Here is a 22,046-nt window from a genome sequence, read left to right as displayed (position 1 = left end):
CTCCCAGCTGCCTTCCATTTTTGAAGACATTTATTTTCATTGTTAGAGCGGCCATTTGAGTATCTGGTTGATATAATGGATAACCTCCCGTCACAGCAGGAGGCTACCTTTGCAAACAATTCTTTACCTTTACATAGCGATTACCGAAACCTCACTTGAATAGTAACATTGATAACAAAAGGCATGATGAGAAACGGTAAATGCAGTGCGACAAACGGTCGGCGCCAAAACCAAATGAACTGCCGGCGAACTCTCAACCTGCGTTTCTCTCTTTTCCAGGCTACATCAGCAACACCGAAGGACAAGGCATCATACACATATTATACTCAACAAAGGGATGTGCATTTCATAAACCCAGAAACCGTTTCCATGTGTGGTTGTTTAATATGTAAACACATACATACTCACACACACACACACACACACCGCAGATTGTCAACATCAATGTGTGTCTGTGCAGATGTGACAGGAATCAAGGAAACGGTGATGGCACCAGCTGGAAATTCATGGCCATTTCGCATGACAGTGGCAATAACAATTTACCAAAAATCCCTGTACAATACTGCTGAGGTTTGCAGAGGAAAGGAAGGACAGATGTGTTAGTGAAAATGCCCCTATGGCTCTGTGGTCGTGCCATTGCAACCAGGCACATGTAAATGTGTTAAACTTTAAACCTAGAGAAAATCAGTCTTTGGAATGAATACTGCTATGGATCTGCTGGAGGTCCTGTGATGGAGTGCAGTATTGGAGTGCAGTGCTAGATTACCTTGTTAGAAGCTACTGGGTGGAGACAAGTCTGCCCGCCTGCAGTGAAGTTACAAAAGACCACAATGGCATCTGACTGACATCCCAGGTTAGGGTCGATCCAGAACAGTCCTATAGGCACCGCAACATCCAACCCCAGAGAGAAAGAACACAGTCATACGAATAACAAATACTTACTATTCTACTAAATAGAAGTTTGTAGATTATTCATAGAAAATTGATTCATGGAGATTGGGACAAAGTGTCCGTGACATCTGGATAAGTTCTGTGAAGCAGTTTTAGGAAGTTTTCACCATCAGAGAGCTGGTGTTGGCAGTCCAACAGGTCCTTACAGAACCGTGCTGGGTTCTCCCGGGTTCCCAATGGCTTCTTCATGCTCTCGATCACACTGCTCAGGTAGCGTAGGGTCTTAAAGATCTCTGCGTTGTGGTCTGGGAGGGACATCTCGATGTTCTGGTAGGTCTAGGTTAGCAGGGTTTGCATAGTTCACACAGGCCATAGTGTTGCAGCAAAGGAAGAGGTTAGAGGACAAAGCCATAGAGACAGCCAAACCAAAGCATGGACACATGGATGGAACACGCATGCAGTGGATCAAACATGAATACATGCAGACGCATGCATACACAAGTGTGCATGCACAGAAGCACAGCCCGTAGTCACCCACAGAAACCCCATTACATACGATGTTTGGAAAAGTTGCATTGATGTTTTTATGATGTGTGCCAAGCAAAGTGTTTTTTACATGTGTACCAATCAATTAAAGGTTTATTTGGAGGCATGTTCCCACACATGTGGAAAGGCAGAGTATAAAATAGGAAAAAAAGAACAGGAAGATTTTTGTTAATATCTTTTTTATTGCAAAATCAACACTTAACAGTGACTGTATTTACAGTGGATGTTGACTACAGTTATCTCATTTTAAAGTGTGCAATAGGTTGAGTGCTTTACCTCTGTCCTTAAGGCACCATTGGACTCCAACGGAGAGTTATACTCGATTCGTCTCTGAGGATACAACACCAACAAATGCAGTTTAGTCGCATAGAAGAGCAGTACACCAGGACCTGTATCAACAAATCTACAAATTCTTCAAAGTAGTGGGGGGCATATTAATCAATGTCATTAAAAGCCCCTCCCTGATTACCACGACGTGTACATATTACATAAACAGAAATACAATGACATTTCAGCTTTGTTGTTTTAATTGTATGGTTATAGTTCTAAATGGCTGTTGAAAGCAGCTCACACAGGGAAGGAAAGGCCACACAGATAATATACGGTATGCTCTGCTACTATGCTACCGCTGGCCCTGCAGCCATGAGACTGTTGCTTTTTCCCATTCCTTCAAAAGCCTTATCTAAGCTTAGGCTGGCACCAAGCCTAGGACAGAGACAGAGAGAGAGTGGGGGGGATAGAGAGAGAACGAGAGAGAGACAGAGAGAGAGAGTGAGAGAGAGAGAGAGACAGAGAGAGACAGAGAGAGAGAGAGACAGAGAGAGACGCCTAGGGCGAGCATATTTGGCACACTCCTGATTTCTGTTGGCCAGATTTTGTGTGAAACTCAGCGAGATACCTTGCCCTTCCCCTTCCCCTATCCTGTCTTCCCGCTATTCTCTCTAAACCAGCTAAACACCCCTGTCAGTCTTTCTGGAAATGAGGTCTGGCCCCCACACACCCATACCTGACCTCGCCTCTAATCTCCACATGACCACTTTTAACCAAACAAGTGCACTCATAACCAGTGGCGTTTGGGTGAATAGCGTCAATATAAAAACGTTGGCTTGAGTGTTTATAACTGACTATAAATCACCCACATAAATAGCTTACATAATGGATGTAAGATATACAATGGTTAAACAGTGGGTTCCAGACAAAGATAAATGATCTATTAAGATGATGTAATTGAATGACTATCTGTGAATCAGACAGGATACTTACGGCCAGTCCAGGAGCACCTGGGAGACCCTGGGAGAGAGAACACAGACCGTATTTTGACATAATCACTAAATAAAGAGATAAGACAATAAACCGTAGAACTGTCAAGTAAACTGTAAGAATTAGGTCAGTGCCTCTGGAGCCTTGCTGAAGCACACAACTCCGGTAGGTAGTATAAAGGGATATTGAAGCTGGTAACCCGCTTGCTGCTGGATCACTCCCTACAGACTTCCCCCACAGGCAGCTTGGGAGTTTAAACCGGCAACCCTACGGCTACCGGCCCACCTCTCTAACCTCAAGGCTACTGCCGCCCCACTCACTAAGAGAGGTTAGGACATAATGTAGTAATGGGAGGGGAACACTTACTCTGGGACCTGGATGTCCCTGTGGTCCCTGGGGTCCCTGAGAAACAAACACAACATCATGGTGTTACAATGGCGTCTAAGCAATGACAACACAATGTTTAGCATATCTGATGCACCTGCAGTACTATTGAATATATGTTGATATAAACATTATACGTTTGATATAATATACCTGTTTTAAACAAGTCCTATCATAACATAACCAGGAAGTACAGTCAGAAGAGCTGAAGAGCTGCAGTCAGTAGCAGGAGTTTTGTCTGTTGAGGGCTCTGCTTGTGTTTCTGTAATGGAGCTCAATCGCCCCCACTGGCTGATAAGGGAACTGACACGAAATTACTACAACAGCAGCCTTCGGCAGGCAGCTGCTTCTTATTAGTGTGTGTGTGTGTGTGTCTCTTTCTACTGTGTGTGTAACTGTCTACGAGTCTGAGAAGCTTAAAACAGTTCACATGGCAGAGTGGGAGCCGTAATAGAGAACAGTATATACAATAACCCCCACAGAAGATCCCAGCGCTAACACTATGACACAGCGTTTCCTGCACGCTGTTTACATGAGAGGCAGAAAGTACAGTAAGGCCCCATGCGTGGCTCGCTGTGCACTGGAAATCCCTCTGCAACAGCTACCTTCATCATGAGTCTACCCAGGCACTGTGGCCGTCTGTTTTTTACCTCGGAATACACTGACCGTCACTCAAGTTCACGCAAAGCAAACAAGGTCAAGGAATTAATGGGATCATTTGTCTACACACACATACTGTGCAGGAGGTGTCCTCTTTAGTTTACCATTTAAACACCTACACATCAACTTGTGATTTTCCTAATGCTTACTGAGTGTAATGGATTATATGACTATGCAGACATCTCACCATTTCCCCATGGCTTCCCTTTGGCCCCCTCGGTCCCTTTGAAAGAGAAAATGTGACTTTTGAATACAGTGGTTTCTTTTCAGAAGTACAGGTACCCTCGGTTCTTCTAACTCTTTTATTCCTGTAGTATAATGCCCTTCATATAAACACAAGTAACAGACTTGTAACACACCACCGGGTAAGAGGGACTAGATTGGACAGATCACATAAAAATGATGGAAACGAACACCTGAGGTTTGAACTTCATTGATTTATGGTTTATGGCTGAGGAGTCATGAACACACACGCTCTCTCTCTCTAGTCTAGAAAAATGTCTGACTTTGACAACAGAGCGGCTTATCAATTCATTTTGGTATATTTTGGCCTGACAGTTACGGACAGTTAAAGCGGCAGGTAGCCTAGTGGTTAGAGCGTTGGGCCAGTAACCGAAAGGTTGCTGGATCAAATCTCCGAGCTGACAAGGTAAAAATCTGTTGTTCTGCCCAGAACCCACTGTTCCTAGGCCGTCATGGTAAATAAGAATGTGTTCTTAACTGACTTGCCTAGTTAAATAAATGTTACGATTAAAAAAATAGCAACACATCGAGAAAGGATAGCGCCCAATCTTAAAACGGATCATTTAACCTGTCTCTCACATGCGTGCAGTCACTGAGTCAAATTGGCAGATAAACATGCACAAGCACACACATGGACACGTGCTCTCACACACACACTGGACCTACAGGTTTCCCCATTGGGCCAATCATCCCTTCTGGACCAACAGGTCCACTGAAACCCTGAAACAGACGCATAGAGGAGAGATCAGCACACACACACCATGTTTATTGCAACAGTAAGTACGTGCTAATTCTGTACTTACCAGGATGCCAAGAGGACCTTTAGGACCAGGTATGCCTTTGAAACCCAAATCTCCATTTGGCCCCTATGAAAAACCCAGAACACAGTCTTTCGTTTATAACAACCCTTTTTATTTGTCAGTGGAGGGAATAGAATAGCTCATTGAGAGCAGGCAAGGGTGACCAATGTCTGTGGTGATCTCTCAGAGCCTCTGACTCACCTTAGGTCCTGGAAACCCAGTGAAGCCGATCATCCCCAGGTCTCCCGACTCCCCCTGCAAGCCAGAGACACAGGCACACACTCTGATGCAACTTGACCACAAATGAAACACACAACTCAACCACAAGACACAGACACTCTGATATAACTGAACCGCAATACCAACAAATACACTCTCACTGAACCACAAATTGCTCTGATAACTGAACAAACCTCTTGTCGCCTCAAAAATTGAGTGTGCACTGTAAAGTTTGTAGGCTATGTTATGAAACCATTTAACCTAGTTTATGTTTCCCCTCATCCCAATCCCCCTCCCTGCTACAGTATGTGTTCCAGCCAGGGGTTTGGTCTCTGGTTTGGTCTCTGGTTGCCCTCTCATCCACTACCCTGTCTAACTCCAAGGAACCCGCACATCCCTCACACAAAAACTGCGGCACAAAGACTCCGTCTTACTGTAGACAGTAGCACATTGGGGACTAACTGTCTGTCTGTCTGTCTGTCTGTCTGTCTGTCTGTCTGTCTGTCTGTCTGTCTGTCTGTCTGCCTGCCTGCCTGTCTGCCTGCCTGCCTGTCTGTCTTTCCTCAGCAGTAGCAAAAAAAAGTTATATGTTTGCACAGTTCAAATCATCCACATCCTTCAGCCGGGTCCATTTTCTCTAACCAAGAGGTTTGGCCTCAAAACTCTCTTCCCTGAAAGACACAAGGTAAGGTGATCCAACCGTAGGGGCTTGAACCAGGTCTCCATTTCACCAGCAGCAATGGAGGTGGTGGCGCGAAAGAGAGATGTAGGGAGGGATGGAGGGAAAGAGGAGGAATGGAGGGAAGGGGGAGGGATGGGAGGGTGTTTTTTGGGGCGAGTGATATAAGAAAAATGGAGCACCTTGTTTTTTTGGTCCCTGGAGTGAGAGTCTGGTTAAGTCTTACATAAGCCGGCCTTGCCAAGCGGAATGTTTCCATTCCTCGTCTCACCTAGATCATTTGTAACTCGACTCGGCTGGAAAACTATGAGAGACGCACATTTTTGACCCCACCACAGAGCCCCTACGGCTATATATAGAGCTTCCAGGTAATAAAGAATGTATGTGATAGGGTTATTAACCCATTTCTAGGGCAACAGAGCAGAGAGAAAAACTAAACGGCTTGTTATCAGCTTATCTTTGAATTAGTGTCAAAGCAGTACATAACAAACCAACCCTCTGTGATATATATATATATATATATATATATATATATATATACACCTTTATTTAACCAGGTAGGCTAGTTGAGAACATGTTCTCATTTACAACTGCGACCTGGCCAAGATAAAGCAAAGCAGTGCGACAAAAACAACAACACAGAGTTACACATGGGATAAACAAACGTACAGTCAATAACACAATAGAACATCTGTATACAGTGTGTGCAAATGAAGTAAGGAGGTAAGGCAATAAATAGGCCATAGTGGCGAAATAATTACAACTTAGCAATTAACACTGGAGTGATAGATGTGCAGATGAGGATGTGCAAGTAGATGTGCAAGTAAATATAGTACCTCAACACATTGCTTAAACCTTAGGTGAGCTGTTGATGTCAAATATATGAATCTTTTAACAAACTGTGACCAGTTAGAAGACAGTTGGCGATATCCTAAAATGACTGGATGGACGGGAAGCACTCACTGGTTGTCCTTTGAGTCCTGGGTCCCCTATTTTGCCTTGGTCTCCGGACGACCCCTCCATGCCTTTGATTCCTGGGGTTCCCCTCTCTCCTGCCAAGCCAGGCTCCCCCTGGAAACAGCACATAGAGGTCAGGGGTCAGAGGTTATGGGGTAGAAGGTAGGCCTGGTCCCAGATCTGTTGGTGCTGTCCTGCCAACTCCATTAGTCCTTGTCATGCCAAACACCATAGGAGTTGGTTATATAGTACAGATCTGAGGCTAGAGTAAGACTGTAAGGTTGATGGTGAGGAGTAATAGGGGTAGGAGGTAACAGGGTGTGGGGTGATACGATGGTACTCGTACGATGGTACTGATACGATGGTACTGGTACCTTCTCTCCAGCAGGCCCCCTCTCTCCGACCAACCCAGGCAGACTAAGTTCCCCTCTGGGACCAGGTAGTCCTGCTGCCCCCTCTTGCCCCACGGTGCCTCGCTGACCCTGAGGAAAGAAAGCACAGAGACACAGTCAACATGGGCACACCAAATTTAAACTCGTTGACATGCTGAAAGGAAAGCATGAAAAAGCCTGCTAAACAAATGGTACGTGTAGCCAGTGACTAAGTAAAAGTGACATTTAATCAGCACTGATTCATGGGCCAGGTTCTGTATTTGAAAAGTCTAATAAATAATTCCTGAATACGATATTGATCAACTTGTCTGTCTGTGTCTGAAAAGAGACATTGACTTTGACAGTCGGACCGTAATTGGCTTTAACAGTCAGACATTGGCGTTGACAGTCAGACATTTATTTGACAGTCAGCCATTTTTTTTGTTGGTATTTTATTAGGATCCCCATTAGATGTTGCAAAAGCAGCAGCTACTCTTCCTTGGGTCCAAACAAAACATAAAACATGACGTAATACAGAACATTAATAGACAAGAACAGACATATCAACACGTACACACAAACTATCTAGGTCAGATAAGGGAGAGGCGTGGTGCCATGAGGTGTTGCTTTATCTGTTTTTTGAAACCAGGTTTGCTCTTTATTTTAGCAATAATGTCCCTCTATAATACTGTATGCTTTCTTGAATTTGTTATAGATTTGGGGACTGTGAAAAGACCCCTGGTGGCATGTCTGGTGGGGTAAGTGTGTGTGTCAGAGCTGTGTGTAAGTTGACTATGCTTTGACAGTCAGACACTGACTTTGACCGTCAGACATTGACTTTGACAGTCAGACATTGACTTTGACAGTTAGACACTGACTTTGACAGTCAGATCTCTAAACAGTAGCACTTAAGTAGGTCTTCACACTCATAATCTTTCCTGACAATTTGCTTCATAAACGTCCATCAAAATGACTGACTGTTGTTGAACTGTTATAGCGCACTGAGCCGCCGGCAACCACAGTCGTTTCCCGTTCCAACTGCAGGCCAGCGGTGGCCCAGCGCTGGCTGCACGTACAGCAGCTACTGTTCCTGGCTCGATCGCCGGCCGTGAGGCGCGAGGATAACTCATGACACCGCCAAACGCTGAGAGAAAATTACCCCTCCAAAACGGCAGGAGAAAGTGCTTTTGAATTACAGAGGTCTAGGTTTGTTGGTAGAATCTCAATCCCTGGTCTTGCATAAGGAGCGGTAATGCAATTGTCTTGTTTATCAAATCAGTGAGGCATTTAATAAACTCTGGCTTGGATACTCAGGACACGGCATGCCCATACATATTTATTCATACACTACCCACTCAAGTGGGACTTATAGGTAATAATGTCCCATCCTACTACACAGTAAGGGCTTTGGTCTGAGAACCACATTGTTCTTTCTTAACCAGACATATTAACCCACCTGTATTAGGTCAAATGTCAAATAAATGTAATACATAAACCTCTTTGCTTTTAGCATTACTACTCTGGCTAAGAGGCTTGAGCAACTCATGTCCTACCTGCACCCAGTGGATTTAATGAGGGAGAGACGATGTAAAAGGTTTTTGAGCAAGGAGGCATGGGAGACTGAGCGAGAGAGACAGAGTGGCAGAGAGGAGAGAGACAGGAGACAGAGAACGACAGAGTGATAGACAGCTAGTGGTCAGACTGTTTTGTCAGTAAGAAGATACTAGGTCTGGGGGATGGTGGTCAGGTCAGGGGGACACAGAGGCTAGTCTATGCTATGGTCCTCATCGGTCTCCTGCTTATTATTCACTAATAACAAGGGCTCCCCTGACTCTGTCTGACACAGGTTACACCCACAGAGAGCAGGATCCAACAAAAACAGCTGCTGACCAGTAGGGTTACCTTTCACTGGTTATGCATTTCAACCAATTCTAAACATGGACATGGAGGGAGAGGAAGAGGTGGAGAAGAAAAGGAAGAAAGAAGAGGAGGAGGATGAAGAAGATGGTGATGATGAGTTGAACAAGTAGAGGAGGAGGAAGGGGACAGAGTGTCCTGTAAAACACTCCGGTAAGTCTGTCCCTCCAGGGTAGCTGAAGCAGTGAATGTACAGTATTGTAGCTATGTGTGTAAAATCACCATGGCTGTTTCCTGCTGGGATCTCCCTCTCTGTGTGAGAGAGTCTGTGTGTTTTCACCGTAAATACCTCCCTCCCTAACTGCCTCTGTGCTACCAGACCTGCTTCTTATGTAACTGACAGACAGGGTGGCTTATACCGAAGGGCCTACACTGCCGGTATGGCTGTCTGGGGAGCAGGGGAAAGGACATCATGCATAAAATCATTGCATACTCAAGGGCCGCCGGGGCTGCAGCCTTTAGTATAAAGAATCCCATTGAGCTCTGACCACAGAAACCCAAACAAATCAAATAAGCCATTTAATGACCAGTCATTTTCTGCCGAATATCCTTCACCACTTTAAACACAGCTGGTGGGAGCAGGGCCCGTATTCATAAAGCATCTCAGAGAGTAGGAGTTTAGAACTAGGATCAGTTTCGCCTTTTAGTTTATAATTACTGGACAGGGTGGACCTGGTCCTAGATCAGTGCTCCTACCCTGAGACACTATAAGAATACGGGTCCAGAAGGAGAGGGAGATGGGAATGGGAGGGTCAGTCATATTGAATCCATTAAAAGCTAAATTTATCCTGTGATATGTGGATTGAATGGATTACAGGAGTCTTTCATCCTGATCGCAGTCTAGCCACACATTTATAATGTGTTGTCTTAATCTACTTAATAATGGGATAATCTCATAACTTTATTCGGGACATTCTTTAGTTTGTCCTTTGTTGGAGATTTCCTGTGACATAGCTAGTGTTGTGACTACGTGTTACGTGGCAGGAGAAATAGACGAGTGAGGTTTTTGAGCAAGGAGGCATGGAAAAAATACCATGCTATTGTTTGAGGAGAGTGCACAACAACAAAACACTTTTATCACGGCAACTGGTTTGATACATTCACCTCGGAAGGTAAATAATGAATTTACACTCAGTAATTTTGTTCTGATTTGTCATCCTGAGGGTCCCAGAGATAACATGTAGCATAGTTATGTTTGATCAAATCCATTTCTATATTCAAATGTAGGAACTGGGTTCTACAGTTTGAACCCCTGCTGTCTCTGGCCCCACGTCCACCCCGCCCGGCCATCTAGATGTGTGAAGTTGAGTGTCTTTTCTGTAGGGAAGCTAATTGTTTATCATGTAGGACATTCCTGGGAGTGTGTAAACTTAAATGTTTTATTACCATAGCATTTTTGTATGTTCTCTATAGTTATGTACCTGAAAATGTATCAATTGACCAATTCGGCACATTTGGGCAAACTACTGGCAGACTTGATACAAAATATTGTGAAGTGATGTAATTCTTCACTGGATCAGGCTGAAACTTTGCACACACACTTCTGCCATCTGGTAGTCAAAATCTAAATTACACCTAGACTCCTATCTGAATGCATGGCCTTTCTCTTGCATTTCAACGATGATGCCAAAACATTTAAATAGAAAATACATTTTTTTGGTTTGCAATATCTTTTATCAGATCTAATGTGTTATATTCTCCTACATTTATTTAATATTTCCAACAAACTTCAAAGTGTTTCCTTTCAAATTGTATATCACCTTTATTTAACTTGGCAAGACAGTTAAGAACAAATTCTTATTTACGATGACGGCCTAACCTGGCCAAACCCTAATCCAGACAACACCGGGCCAATTGCGTGCCCCCCAATCACCAGTTGTGAGCCAGCCTGGAATTGAACCAGGGTCTGTAGTGACACACACCTAGCACTGAGATGCAGTGCCTTAGACCGCTGCGCCACTCGGGAGCCCCAAATATGTATCCTTGCTTCAGGTCCTGAGTTACAGGCAGTTAGATTTGGTTGTCATTTTAGGCGGAAATTTAAAAAAAGTGTCCGATCCTTAAAAGGTTTTAAAAGGTAAAAATGTATTAAAGAGGTGGATCGTAAAAATCACTCGGATTCAGACAGCGTGTCAGACTGTCAGCCACAGAGATTTAACCATGCTGAGAGAATGGCTCTCAAAAGTTCAATTACTCAATGCAATAATCCCCTGATTTACTATGACCTACTGTATAGCATGGAAAGGGCAAGAGTTTGTTTAGGGATAGATTGAACCAGTATCTGGATTTACAGGAGACGCTGAATATGGCGATTCTCCTTTAAACTCAGGAAGTACCCATTCAACTTGCCATTCACCAGCTTTTCAAGCTTAATAATGTCAAAATACGTTTGGTACTTACCAAAGAGTGGAGCTTCGATGAGCAACAATTTTCATTACTGCCATTACGGCCAGTATGTACTTCCAAACAAGGTCTAAATAAAAAAAGGTACATACAACTGAAAAAAATGCTTTGTCTGGAAAGAATCTAAATAGTGTTTTTGCGCACCTCTTCTGTAATATTAGTAACGGAAATAAAATACACTAAATAAAGCCTATCTAGAAATATACAATCACTGTAAAAACATACCCTATATTGTCTACTTTCGTGCTGCTGGATCAGCCAACCTGTGCGTGGATTTGGTGCATGCGCACTTGGTCAAAACCAACACATGGATTCTTTCCAGACAAGGCATTTTTTCAGATGCATGTAACTTTTTATTTACACATTTTTTGGAAGTACATACCGGCTGTAATGGCAGTAATGAAGATAGCAAAACTCCCTTTTATGGTAAGTATTGAACGTATTATGACAATATTAAGCCTGAAAACTGGTGAATGGCAAGAGTCGAGATTCTGGTTCAGGGACAGATTATAGGGCCCCATTCTGTCTGTGTATGTGTGTGCGTGTGTGTTGTGGATATTTATATATACACAACCAGTCAAAAGTTTGGACACACCTACTCATTCAAGGGTTTTTCTTTATGTTTACTATTTTCTACATTGTAGAATAATAGTGAAAACATCAAAACTATGAAATAACACATATGGAATCATGTAGTAACCAAAAAAGAGTTAAACATATCAAAATATTTTTTAGATTTAGTTTCTTCAAAGAAGCCACCCTTTTCCTTTATGACAGCTTTGCACACTCTTGGCATTCTCTCAACTAGCTTCATGAAGAATGCTTTTCCAACACTCTTGAATGAGTTCTTACATATTCTGAGCACTTGTTGGCTGCTTTTCCTTCACTCTGCGGTCAAACTCATCCCAAACCATCTCAATTGGGTTGAGGTCGGGTGATTGCGGAGGCCAGGTCATCTGATGCAGCACTCCATCACTCTCCTTCTTGGTCAAATAGCCCTTACACAGCCTGGAGGTGTGTTTTGAGTGATTGTCCTGTTGAAAAACAAATGATAGTCCCACTAGGCGTAAACCAGATGTGATGGCGTATCGCTGCAGAATGCTGTGGTAGCCTTGCTGGTTAAGCGTGCCTTGAATTCTAAATAAATCCCGGACAGTGTCACCAGCAAAGCACCCCCACACAATCACACCTCCTCCTCCATGCTGCACGTTGGGAACCACACATGCGGAGATAATCTGTTCACCAACGCTGCGTCTCACGAAGAGACAGCGGTTGGAACCAAAAATATCAAGTTTGGACTCATCAGACCAAAAGACAGATTTACACCATTCTAATGATCATTGCTCGTGTTTCTTTGCCAAAGCAAGTCTCTTCTTATCATTGGTGTCCTTAAGTAGTGGTTTCTTTGCAGCAATTCGACCATGAAGGCCTGATTCACGCAGTCTCCTCCAAACACTCCTCCGAACAGTTGATGTTCTGTGTCTGTTATTGGAACTCTGTGAAGCATTTATTTGGGCTGCAATCTCAGGTGCAGTTAACTCTAATGAACTTCTCCTCTGCAGCAGAGGTTACTCTGGGTCTTCCTTTCCTATGTCGGTAGTCGTGAGAGCCAGTTTCATCATAGTGCTTGATTGTTTTTGCGACTGTGTGTGTCAGAGGAGGCTGGTGGGACGAGCTACAGAAAGACGGATTCATTGTGATGGTTGGAATGGAATCAAATGGAACAGTATCATGGAACGGTATTAAACACATCAAACATATGGAAACCACATGTTTGACTCCGTTCCATTGATTCCATTCCAGCCCTTAGAATGAGCCCATTCTCCTATAGATCCTCCCACCAGCCTCCACTGGTGTGTGTGTGTGTGAGGGACAGGATATGTAGACTGATCACTGCGATTACGGACGTTTGAAAAGGTCCCGAGAACGTCGATATATGCGTTCCTCTGCGGTCACCGGAAAAAAATGGTTGCCCAGCACAGGGAGCAAACTCTAGATGTGTGGAGCCAGTGTGCGCTGCTTAGACCCCTGCACCACGGCAGTTCACAACGTCCTAGCAAGCCGTGGAGAATACTGAGAATATTGATGATACCTGATGGTAATTTGTTTTAAACCTTCCCCAAACCATAGCCCTAATCTCAACCACTTGAAATGAAACTTAACCCTTTGAGTTGTTTCTGTTTTAACCCTGTAACCACACATAATTAACCCTGTAACCATGCGGAATTAACTCTGTAACCATGCAGAACGAATGCGTCACAAATAGACGTTCATCCATAGTATGTTGAATTTCGAAGGGAAACTGTGAGATCTTTTTGGGATATGATTGCCTACCTGTCGCCCAGCCTTCCCTGGAAAACCTGGTAACCCAACTAGTCCTGGGAGGCCGTCAGGCCCAGCGTATCCCTCCATGCCTCTGGGTCCAGGTAAACCAATGGCCCCCTGGGAAATACAAAACAACAATATCAGACTCAATCTGTCAAGTCTCCATGGAAATACTTGTTGATCCAACCACCTATGCTACGACACACTAACCCTCTCATCTCCCAACCTTTTCCAGTCCCCCCCAGTCCTTCCTCCCCCATTAATTGGCTCTATATACATCTACCTTCAGAGACATCTGGAATTAAGAGATGCATTCCTGACTGGCAGTGATGGACTGGGATCTATAACTGTTTCATGGAAAGTAAAGGGAAGTTAATTTCGACCTCAACCTATTGCCGTGTTCTAATGTTGTACAGACTGACTGTGCTGTATACCGCACTGAACAATCTGTCTTGCTACTTCAACAAAACAAACCCAATGAAATGTCACTTCATGGGGAGTGTACACTACCGTTCAAAAGTTTGGGGACACTTAGAAATGTCCTTGTTTTTGAAAGAAAAGCACATTTTTTGTCCATTAAAATAACATCAAATTGATCAGAAATACAGTGTAGACATTGAAAATGTTGGAAATGACAATTGTAGCTGGAAACGGTTGATTTTTAATGTCTACATAGGCGTACAGACGGCCATTATCAGCAACCATCACTCCTGTGTTCCAATGGCACGTTGTGTTAGCTAATCCAAGTTGATCTTTTTAAAAGGCTAATTGATCATTATAAAACCCTGTGCTAACATAATTGCAAAATGGTTTTCTAATGATCAATTAGCCTTTTAAAATGATACACTTGGATTGGCTAACACAACGTGCCATTGGAACACAGGAGTGATGGTTGCTGATAAAGGGCCTCTGTACACCTTTGTAGATATTCCATAAAAAATATGCCGTTTCCAGCTGCAATAGTCATTGACAACAATAACAATGTCTACACTGTTTTTCTGATGAATTTGATGTTATTTTAATGGACAAAAAAAAAAGTGCTTTTCTTTCAAAAACAAGGACATTTCTAAGTGACCCCAAACTTTTGAACGGTAGTGTATGTCCTGGACATAGTTATGGAGTGCTCTGTAAATACCATCACTCAGTATGCTCTCCGCAATAACTCTTTCTGTGTTGTTTCCATCACTCCACGACCTCCCCCCATAATCTCTCCTTCCCTGTTTCTCTCTCGCCCTCTCCGATTCTCTCACCCTGTTTCTCCCCCATACAAAGCAGTCCATAGCGATGTAAATGTCCTCTCCACGCAATGTATTGCATTGGGTTTTATTGTTGCAGTACAGGACGTACGGTTCAGTATATCTCTTTCCTCCCTCTGTACCTCTCTACATCTCTCTCATCTCCTTCAGTCCATGTCCACTCTGCATTGTGGTGATGTGATACTTACTTCAACACCAGCGGTCCCAGTCAGGCCCCTCACTCCTTTCTTTCCTTCTAAGCCCTGCAAAAACGCACACAGACACACAATCTAATAATATACACATTCACATAGACAGATACACACAGACACATAGACAGATACACATAGACAGATACACATAGACACACAGACACAGATACACAGACACAGATACACATAGACACACAGACACAGATACACATAGACACAGACACACAGACACAGATACACATAGACACACAGACAGACACATACACACAGACAGACAAACAGACAGACACATACAGTGGGGGAAAAAAGTATTTGATCCCCTGCTGATTTTGTATGTTTGCCCACTTACAAAGAAATGATCAGTCTATAATTTTAATAGTAGGCTTATTTGAACGGTGAGAGACAGAATAACAACAAAAAAAACAGAAAAACACATGTCAAAAATGTTATAAAGTGATTTGCATTTTAATGGGGGAAATAAGTATTTGACCCCTCTGCAAAACATGACTTAGTACTTGCTGGCAAAACCCTTGTTGGCAATCACAGAGGTCAGACGTTTCTTGTAGTTGGCCACCAGGTTTGCACACATCTCAGGAGGGATTTTGTCCCACTCCTCTTTGCAGATCTTCTCCAAGTCATTAAAGTTTCGAGGCTGACGTTTGGCAACTCGAACCTTCAGCTCCCTACACAGATTTTCTATGGGATTAAGGTCTGGAGACTGGCTAGGCCACTCCAGGACCTTAATGTGCTTCTTCTTGAGCCCATCCTTTGTTGCCTTGGCCGTGTGTTTTGGGTCATTGTCATGCTGTAATACCCATCCACGACCCATTTTCAATGCCCTGGCTGAGGGAAGGACCTTCTCACCCAAGATTAGACGGTACATGGCCCCGTCCATCGTCCCTTTGATGCGGTGAAGTTGTCCTGTCCCCAGAAAAACACCCCCAAAGTATAATGTTTCCACCTCCATGTTTGACGGTGGAGATGGTGTTCTTGGGGTCATAGGCAGCATTCCTCCTCCTCCAAACACGGCGAGTTGAGTTGATGCCAAAGAGCTCTATTTTGGTCTCATCTGACCACAACACTTTCACCAGTTGTCCTCTGAATCATCCAGATGTTCATTGGCAAACTTCAGATGGGCATATATATGTATTCTTGAGCAGGGGGACCTTGCGGGCACTGCAGGATTTCAGTCCTTCACAGCGTAGTGTGTTACCAATTGTTTTCTTGGTGACTATGGTCCCAGCTGCCTTGAGATCATTGACAAGATCCTCCCGTGTAGTTCTGGGCTGATTCCTCACCGTTCTCATGATCATTGCAACCCCACGAGGTGTGATCTTGCATGGAGCCCCAGGCCGAGGGATATTGACAGTTCTTTTGTGTTTCTTCCATTTGCGAATAATCACACCAAATGTTGTCACCTTCTCACCAAGCTGCTTGGCGATGGTCTTGTAGCCCATTCCAGCCTTGTGTAGGTCTACAATCTTGTCCCTGACATCCTTGGAGAGCTCTTTGGTCTTGGCCATGGTGGAGAGTTTGGAATCTGATTGATTGATTGCTTCTGTGGACAGGTGTCTTTTTTACAGGTAACAAGCTGCGGTTAGAAGCACTCCCTTTAAGAGTGTGCTCCTAATCTCAGCTCGTTACCTGTATAAAAGACACCTAGGAGCCAGACATCTTTCTGATTGAGAGGGGGTCAAATACTTATTTCCCTCATTAAAATGCAAATCAATTTATAACATTTTTGACATGCGTTTTTCTGGATATTTTTGTTGTTATTCTGTCTCTCACTGTTCAAATAAACCTACCATTAAAATTATAGGCTGATCCTTTCTTTATCAGTGGGCAAACGTACAAAATCGGCACGGGATTAAATACTTTTTTCCCCCACTGTACACACACACAGACAGACACATACACACAGACAGACACAGACACACAGACAGACACAGACAGACACAGACAGACACAGACAGACACACCCACACACACACAAACATACGTACACATTCCAACTGTTTAGTAACCAAGAAAAACAAATCCTTTAAAAATATAATTTTTGCATCGTGTGTGATTACTTTAGGCTTAGTTCTTTACTGTAAACTAAATGGACGTATACATGTACAGTTCTGTGTAGTGCATGTTTAACTCATGGACCTCTAGTCTTGTGTTACTCTAGTAAGGTATATATTTCTAAGAAGGCCTAACTTGCATGCAATATGTGAAGACCACATTCAGACTCTGTTCAAAACTCCATGCCAAGGTGAATACATTCACAGAAATCCTCTCTATGCAGTATCCACTCAATCTGATAAAATAGGCAAATAGGCCAACTCACATGTCTTAACAAGTCAAAGGTGTTTAGAACTAGGTACAGTATGTAGATAACTCAGCTTGGGTTAGGAAATATGTAGATCAAAGAATAATATACTTGTACATAAAGAGCTACATTCCATGAACAGAAACATTATGTAGGAAATAATCATTTTCACAGCTGAAAATGTATATTCACATTATTAAGCTGCAGTTAAAATCATTCAGACTTCAAGTGAAATAAGTCAGACTTGAAACAAAATAATTCTGATTTGAAGTGAAGTAATTCAGACTTGAAGTGAAGTAATTCATTTTTCCCAAAAGTTTAACTGATGCCAACGTTCTGCATTCCAGTAAATATTCTCAAGCTTGCCTTTCCTTTTCAGAGAATGAAATAAGAAAATGAAGAGTTGCCTTGTGGAAATCAGACGGAACACTTTGAAGCATGAAGTGCACAGTGGGTGGCCAAACAAACAATTCTCTCCTTCCACCCCCCCCCCTTTCCCTTCATTCCTCATCCCTCTTTCTCTAATATCAAAGGCACCGATGTTCAAGCCTGTCTGCATTGTTTTGGCCCAGTCTGATTTCATGGCAATAAAATAGTTTTTGTCTCTCCCTTCATGTTTTCTGTTATGAGAAGGTAGCAGAACCAAGCAAAGGGGAGAGAATGCTTACGTGCTGGCACCTCAGATTGTTGATCGAGAGCAAAAAGAGGGATAGGTTAAAACCAGTTATCTCTCCGGTTATCTAACGGCTATCGTGTTAGGAACCGCAGTTTGGAAGTGAGTGTCTCCTCTTCTATCATAGTACTGACAGGTGATTGCTTATTAAACCTAACCCTTCATGGTGTTCAGAGCCAAGGAAGCCTGTAGGAAGGCTTCTGCAGTAGCCTGGTGATAACACTTTATTGACCATCTACAGTATACTGTAACAGTTCATCTAGAGATCTCGGGAAACATGATTTAACAAACTCTGTCCTTTCCTTTCCCCAAGCTTGGAGCAGCATGAATCAGACACAGGGATTCACAAATAATCACACACGCACCTGAGTTCCCATTTCTCCATTTGGGCCCTGTTCTCCAGGTTCCCCTGGTGTTCCCTAGACAACAAAATCGCACTTATTTGATTCAATCTTATGTCAATGTGCAAAATGTGACACAGAAATCGATGCTGATAAGACCTACACGGAGTATTGTATTGGACTTACAGGAAGGCCTGGCGCGCCAACAGCCCCACGATGTCCAGAGGTACCAATATGACCCTGAAAACAACAACGAGACAAACACATCATATTCGGGTGAAACCCTACAGCTACAAAGTCACTTCAACTGGGTATATAAACGAGGAGATTAAGTCAGGTCATTTAGTGACAGCCAGGGGTCAGGGGACAGTCAACTGTGTCTCGTTCCACTATGTGCTACACAAGGTTGTCAGAGGTAAGCCTGGTCCTTCAGGTTGAAATGTTTCACAATAACAACGTGGGAGCGTTAAACAGTGTGCAAGTATTGATATTTCGTTCAACAGCAGTAAGCACCATGTAGTCCTCTAAGGTGCATGCATACCATAAGAATAACAAACCCACTTAGTACTGTAGTTCCCAGGCCAAGCTGTGTAGGTACATTTTTTATTTCAGTGGCTCAGACTAAATGGGCTCTATAAATTTACCACTAAGTGGGGGGGAAGTCCCTTAGGTCGACCCGGCCGTGGACACACACACACGCACACACGCACACACACACACACAGGTAGAGTTAAGGACCTTTAGTTTAATGGAATCCTGAAAGTCTCTCAATCCTCTCAACAACTGCCAAATAAAGATTAGCCACTGTGACTTTGAACCCAGATCCAGTTCAGCAGAAAAATGCTTATAAATGCTTAATGGCCCAGTGCACTCCAAAACTTTCCTGTGTTTTATATATATTTCCAAACGAGGTGGGAATAATACTGTGAAATTGTGAAAATTATGATAATGCTCTTTTAGTGTAAGAGCTGTTTGAAAAGACTGCCTGAAATTTCAGCCTGTTTTGGTGGGATGGAGTTTTGGCCTGCCTGGTGACATCACCAGGCGGTAAATTAGTTAATAGATCAATAGGACAGAGAGTTCTCTGCCAATAACAGCTATGTGTCAGTCTTCCCCTCCCCAATTAGACCAACGTCAGACAGTCCTAGCAAAATTGTTGCTTGAGAAATTGCTCTTGCTAAGAAGCATTTATTTTCTTCCTTTTGGCCAATTTGATTGAAAACAATCACAGTTAGCTACTTAATTGTTACTCATTGCATTAGGCCTTTAAAGCCATCTCTCTCTCTTTCTCTCTCTCTCTCTGGCTGTCTGTCTGAGGAGGGCTGCGTTTTGGGAAACTATTTATAGGAGGGAAGAACTCTGGCAAACGTGCCGCAGGGGATTCTGGGATTCCACTCTCCACGACTTTCATCTTGTACTGCTAACTTCACACCTGACCTGAACTGTTTGTATGTGTGTGTGTGTTTCATCAGTGTGAGTTTTCAGTGTCTACGCCAATAGCACCAGATTTCCTCCTGGCTTATCCCTAGGAATTCAGTAATCCGGGATGCTCCGTGTCTCAGATATGCATGTGTGGTCTCAACAGGCCTGCTTTTCAACCCAGCACCAAAAAAAAGAAAGGAAGCAGAACAGAAAAACAACATGAAAAGTGATTTTGTGATACATTTGATATTGTGGTTTTTACGCTGGTTTTACCTGATATCCCTCATCTCCAGGCTCTCCGCGATCTCCTCGCTCGCCCGGGGGACCCTGCCAAAACACACACAGCATCAGATGAGCAGGGCGACCACTTTGTAACAAAGAGTACATTAGGGCTCTGAATATTTTGAGGAACGGCTGTATTTCACCTTAAACTCTCTGCCATGAATCATCTTAGTTTAGGCTGGAGTGAAACACTAAGGGCCATTGTATCTGTTATAGTATGGGCTTTAGCCCTTAATACCGTCTTTCTCATAGGTTACACTGCTTACCATCTGTACTGAGGGCCATCTACTATATCACTTTAGACATCCACTCTCTTGGACCTCTGTTCAGCGTGGTTAGACAGCTATACCTCAAGCAACACCACTATTAGAAAACTCATATAATCCTTTAATAGGGTGACTCACCCCTCTCTAACTCACCCCTAAGCCCCCCCCACACACATAGGAAAAGGAAGGATAAGTTGAAGAAAGGCAAGACTTACTGGTTCACCTAGTGGCCCGGCAGGTCCTGATGTCTTACTGTCTTCTCCGGGGTAACCCTGAAACACAACACGCCAACATATCACACACTGACACAACAAACTTAATCAACTCATAACTCAGGACATTTAGCCTAAAATATGCTGAACACGGAGATCTAAGATTTATAGAGCTCTATTTTATTAAGCCTAATGCGATGGTAAATCTAAGCTCTGGTGGTAACGTAATAGGTCCAGGAGTGTGTCCGGAATATTTTCACAGCTGTCATGAGCCCAATAGCTGGCGGTGGCACAAAAGGGCGGGTTTTGATGAATAAACAAGTTGCATGTGTAACGAGGGTTTGACCACTCACTGGCCAATCGAGCCATTCCATGGCTTAATACTACAGGTCTTAAGTTCTGCAGGTTATTGAGGGTCTTTGCGCTGTCTTCAACTCCAATTCGGCTAGGGGGCATGGAATATCCTAGTCCATTAAAGGCTTGATACTACAGTTTATTAAATAGCATAGGCTACAGTAACGAGTGATAGCAACAGAAGAAGAAAAAAATCCAGTGTTTGCTCAATATGTTTGGAGTGTTGACAGTCAACATTTTTGTAATTGGCTTTAAAGAGTATTTGGCCTTTACGCAATGCACTTCTCAAATAAAAAATACTGGTGCCCGTAAATTGTATTGTATGCATGAGGCACGTTCTCAATAAGCAAGTTATAAATATTTCTAAATACGAGTTTCACTAGATTATCTCATCTCTCGTTCCATGTTTTTTTATGCACATCCTAAATAATAACAGGAACATGTTAAAATAATGTAATAGCCCACATAGAAAAAAAATGGGATGTCTGCTTTCAAGGATTTTATGTATCTATCACAAGACATCTATCACATTTATCTATCACAAGACATCTAGTGGTCCTTTTGGGTACTTCAGATTAGCACAGGTGTCATATCTGTCCCTCTGTGTGGCACATGTAAAATATATGGTAAAAAAATATATATATTTTGGATGACAAAGCAGTAAAACATCATCCTAAAGATTGGTGTTTAATAGGATGGTTTCAGCATGAAATCTACTTTATATATATTGTTTGACACTATTTATTTTACTATGTAAATATTTGTGTTTTGGCATCAAACTGGTGGCAGCTGTGATCAGGGTCAATAGTTGGAAGAGTTTCAGAGTTAATTGAAAAAAACGCCATTCTTGATTAGCCCTTTGCTGCACACATTTTGTTTTTTCCCACAAAAAATATTGCATTCTATTTTTTGGAAGATTTAGGCTTTCTGATAATAATAGTAAAATATCACTTTTATCCCCCACATTTAAAGAAAATACATTTTTGCTACCTCAGGGTGACACTGTGCCATAAGGGTACTAAAACACCAAGGAAAATCAGATATTTTCAAACATTTATTAAGTGAAATAATATGTAT

At 42.9% G+C, this 22,046-nt stretch overlaps 1 protein-coding gene across 2 annotated transcripts in view; it reads right to left on the bottom strand.

Annotated features, from left to right (window-relative positions):
- LOC115192252 (collagen alpha-1(XXIV) chain) overlaps positions 1 to 22,046 on the bottom strand; it is a 183,011-nt gene that overhangs the window by 5,410 nt on the left and 155,555 nt on the right. For both annotated transcript variants that reach the window (XM_029750545.1, XM_029750544.1), the window contains exons 43-59: positions 20,619 to 20,675; positions 20,129 to 20,182; positions 18,620 to 18,673; positions 18,458 to 18,511; positions 15,100 to 15,153; positions 13,665 to 13,772; positions 7,014 to 7,121; positions 6,646 to 6,753; positions 4,986 to 5,039; positions 4,788 to 4,850; positions 4,651 to 4,704; positions 3,929 to 3,964; positions 3,064 to 3,099; positions 2,701 to 2,727; positions 1,714 to 1,767; positions 1,059 to 1,227; positions 767 to 876 (exon numbers count right to left, since the gene is read on the bottom strand). In XM_029750545.1, coding sequence (XP_029606405.1) covers positions 767 to 876; positions 1,059 to 1,227; positions 1,714 to 1,767; positions 2,701 to 2,727; positions 3,064 to 3,099; positions 3,929 to 3,964; positions 4,651 to 4,704; positions 4,788 to 4,850; positions 4,986 to 5,039; positions 6,646 to 6,753; positions 7,014 to 7,121; positions 13,665 to 13,772; positions 15,100 to 15,153; positions 18,458 to 18,511; positions 18,620 to 18,673; positions 20,129 to 20,182; positions 20,619 to 20,675 — 1,200 coding nt within the window. The remainder of the gene's footprint in view (positions 1 to 766; positions 877 to 1,058; positions 1,228 to 1,713; positions 1,768 to 2,700; positions 2,728 to 3,063; positions 3,100 to 3,928; positions 3,965 to 4,650; positions 4,705 to 4,787; positions 4,851 to 4,985; positions 5,040 to 6,645; positions 6,754 to 7,013; positions 7,122 to 13,664; positions 13,773 to 15,099; positions 15,154 to 18,457; positions 18,512 to 18,619; positions 18,674 to 20,128; positions 20,183 to 20,618; positions 20,676 to 22,046) is intronic.

The sequence above is a fragment of the Salmo trutta genome, chromosome 4 (genome assembly GCF_901001165.1).
Source record: "Salmo trutta chromosome 4, fSalTru1.1, whole genome shotgun sequence".
Taxonomy (NCBI): Eukaryota; Metazoa; Chordata; class Actinopteri; order Salmoniformes; family Salmonidae; genus Salmo; species Salmo trutta.
The sequence above is the reverse complement of the archived record's forward strand: the minus strand, read 5'-3'. Positions and strand labels throughout refer to the sequence as shown.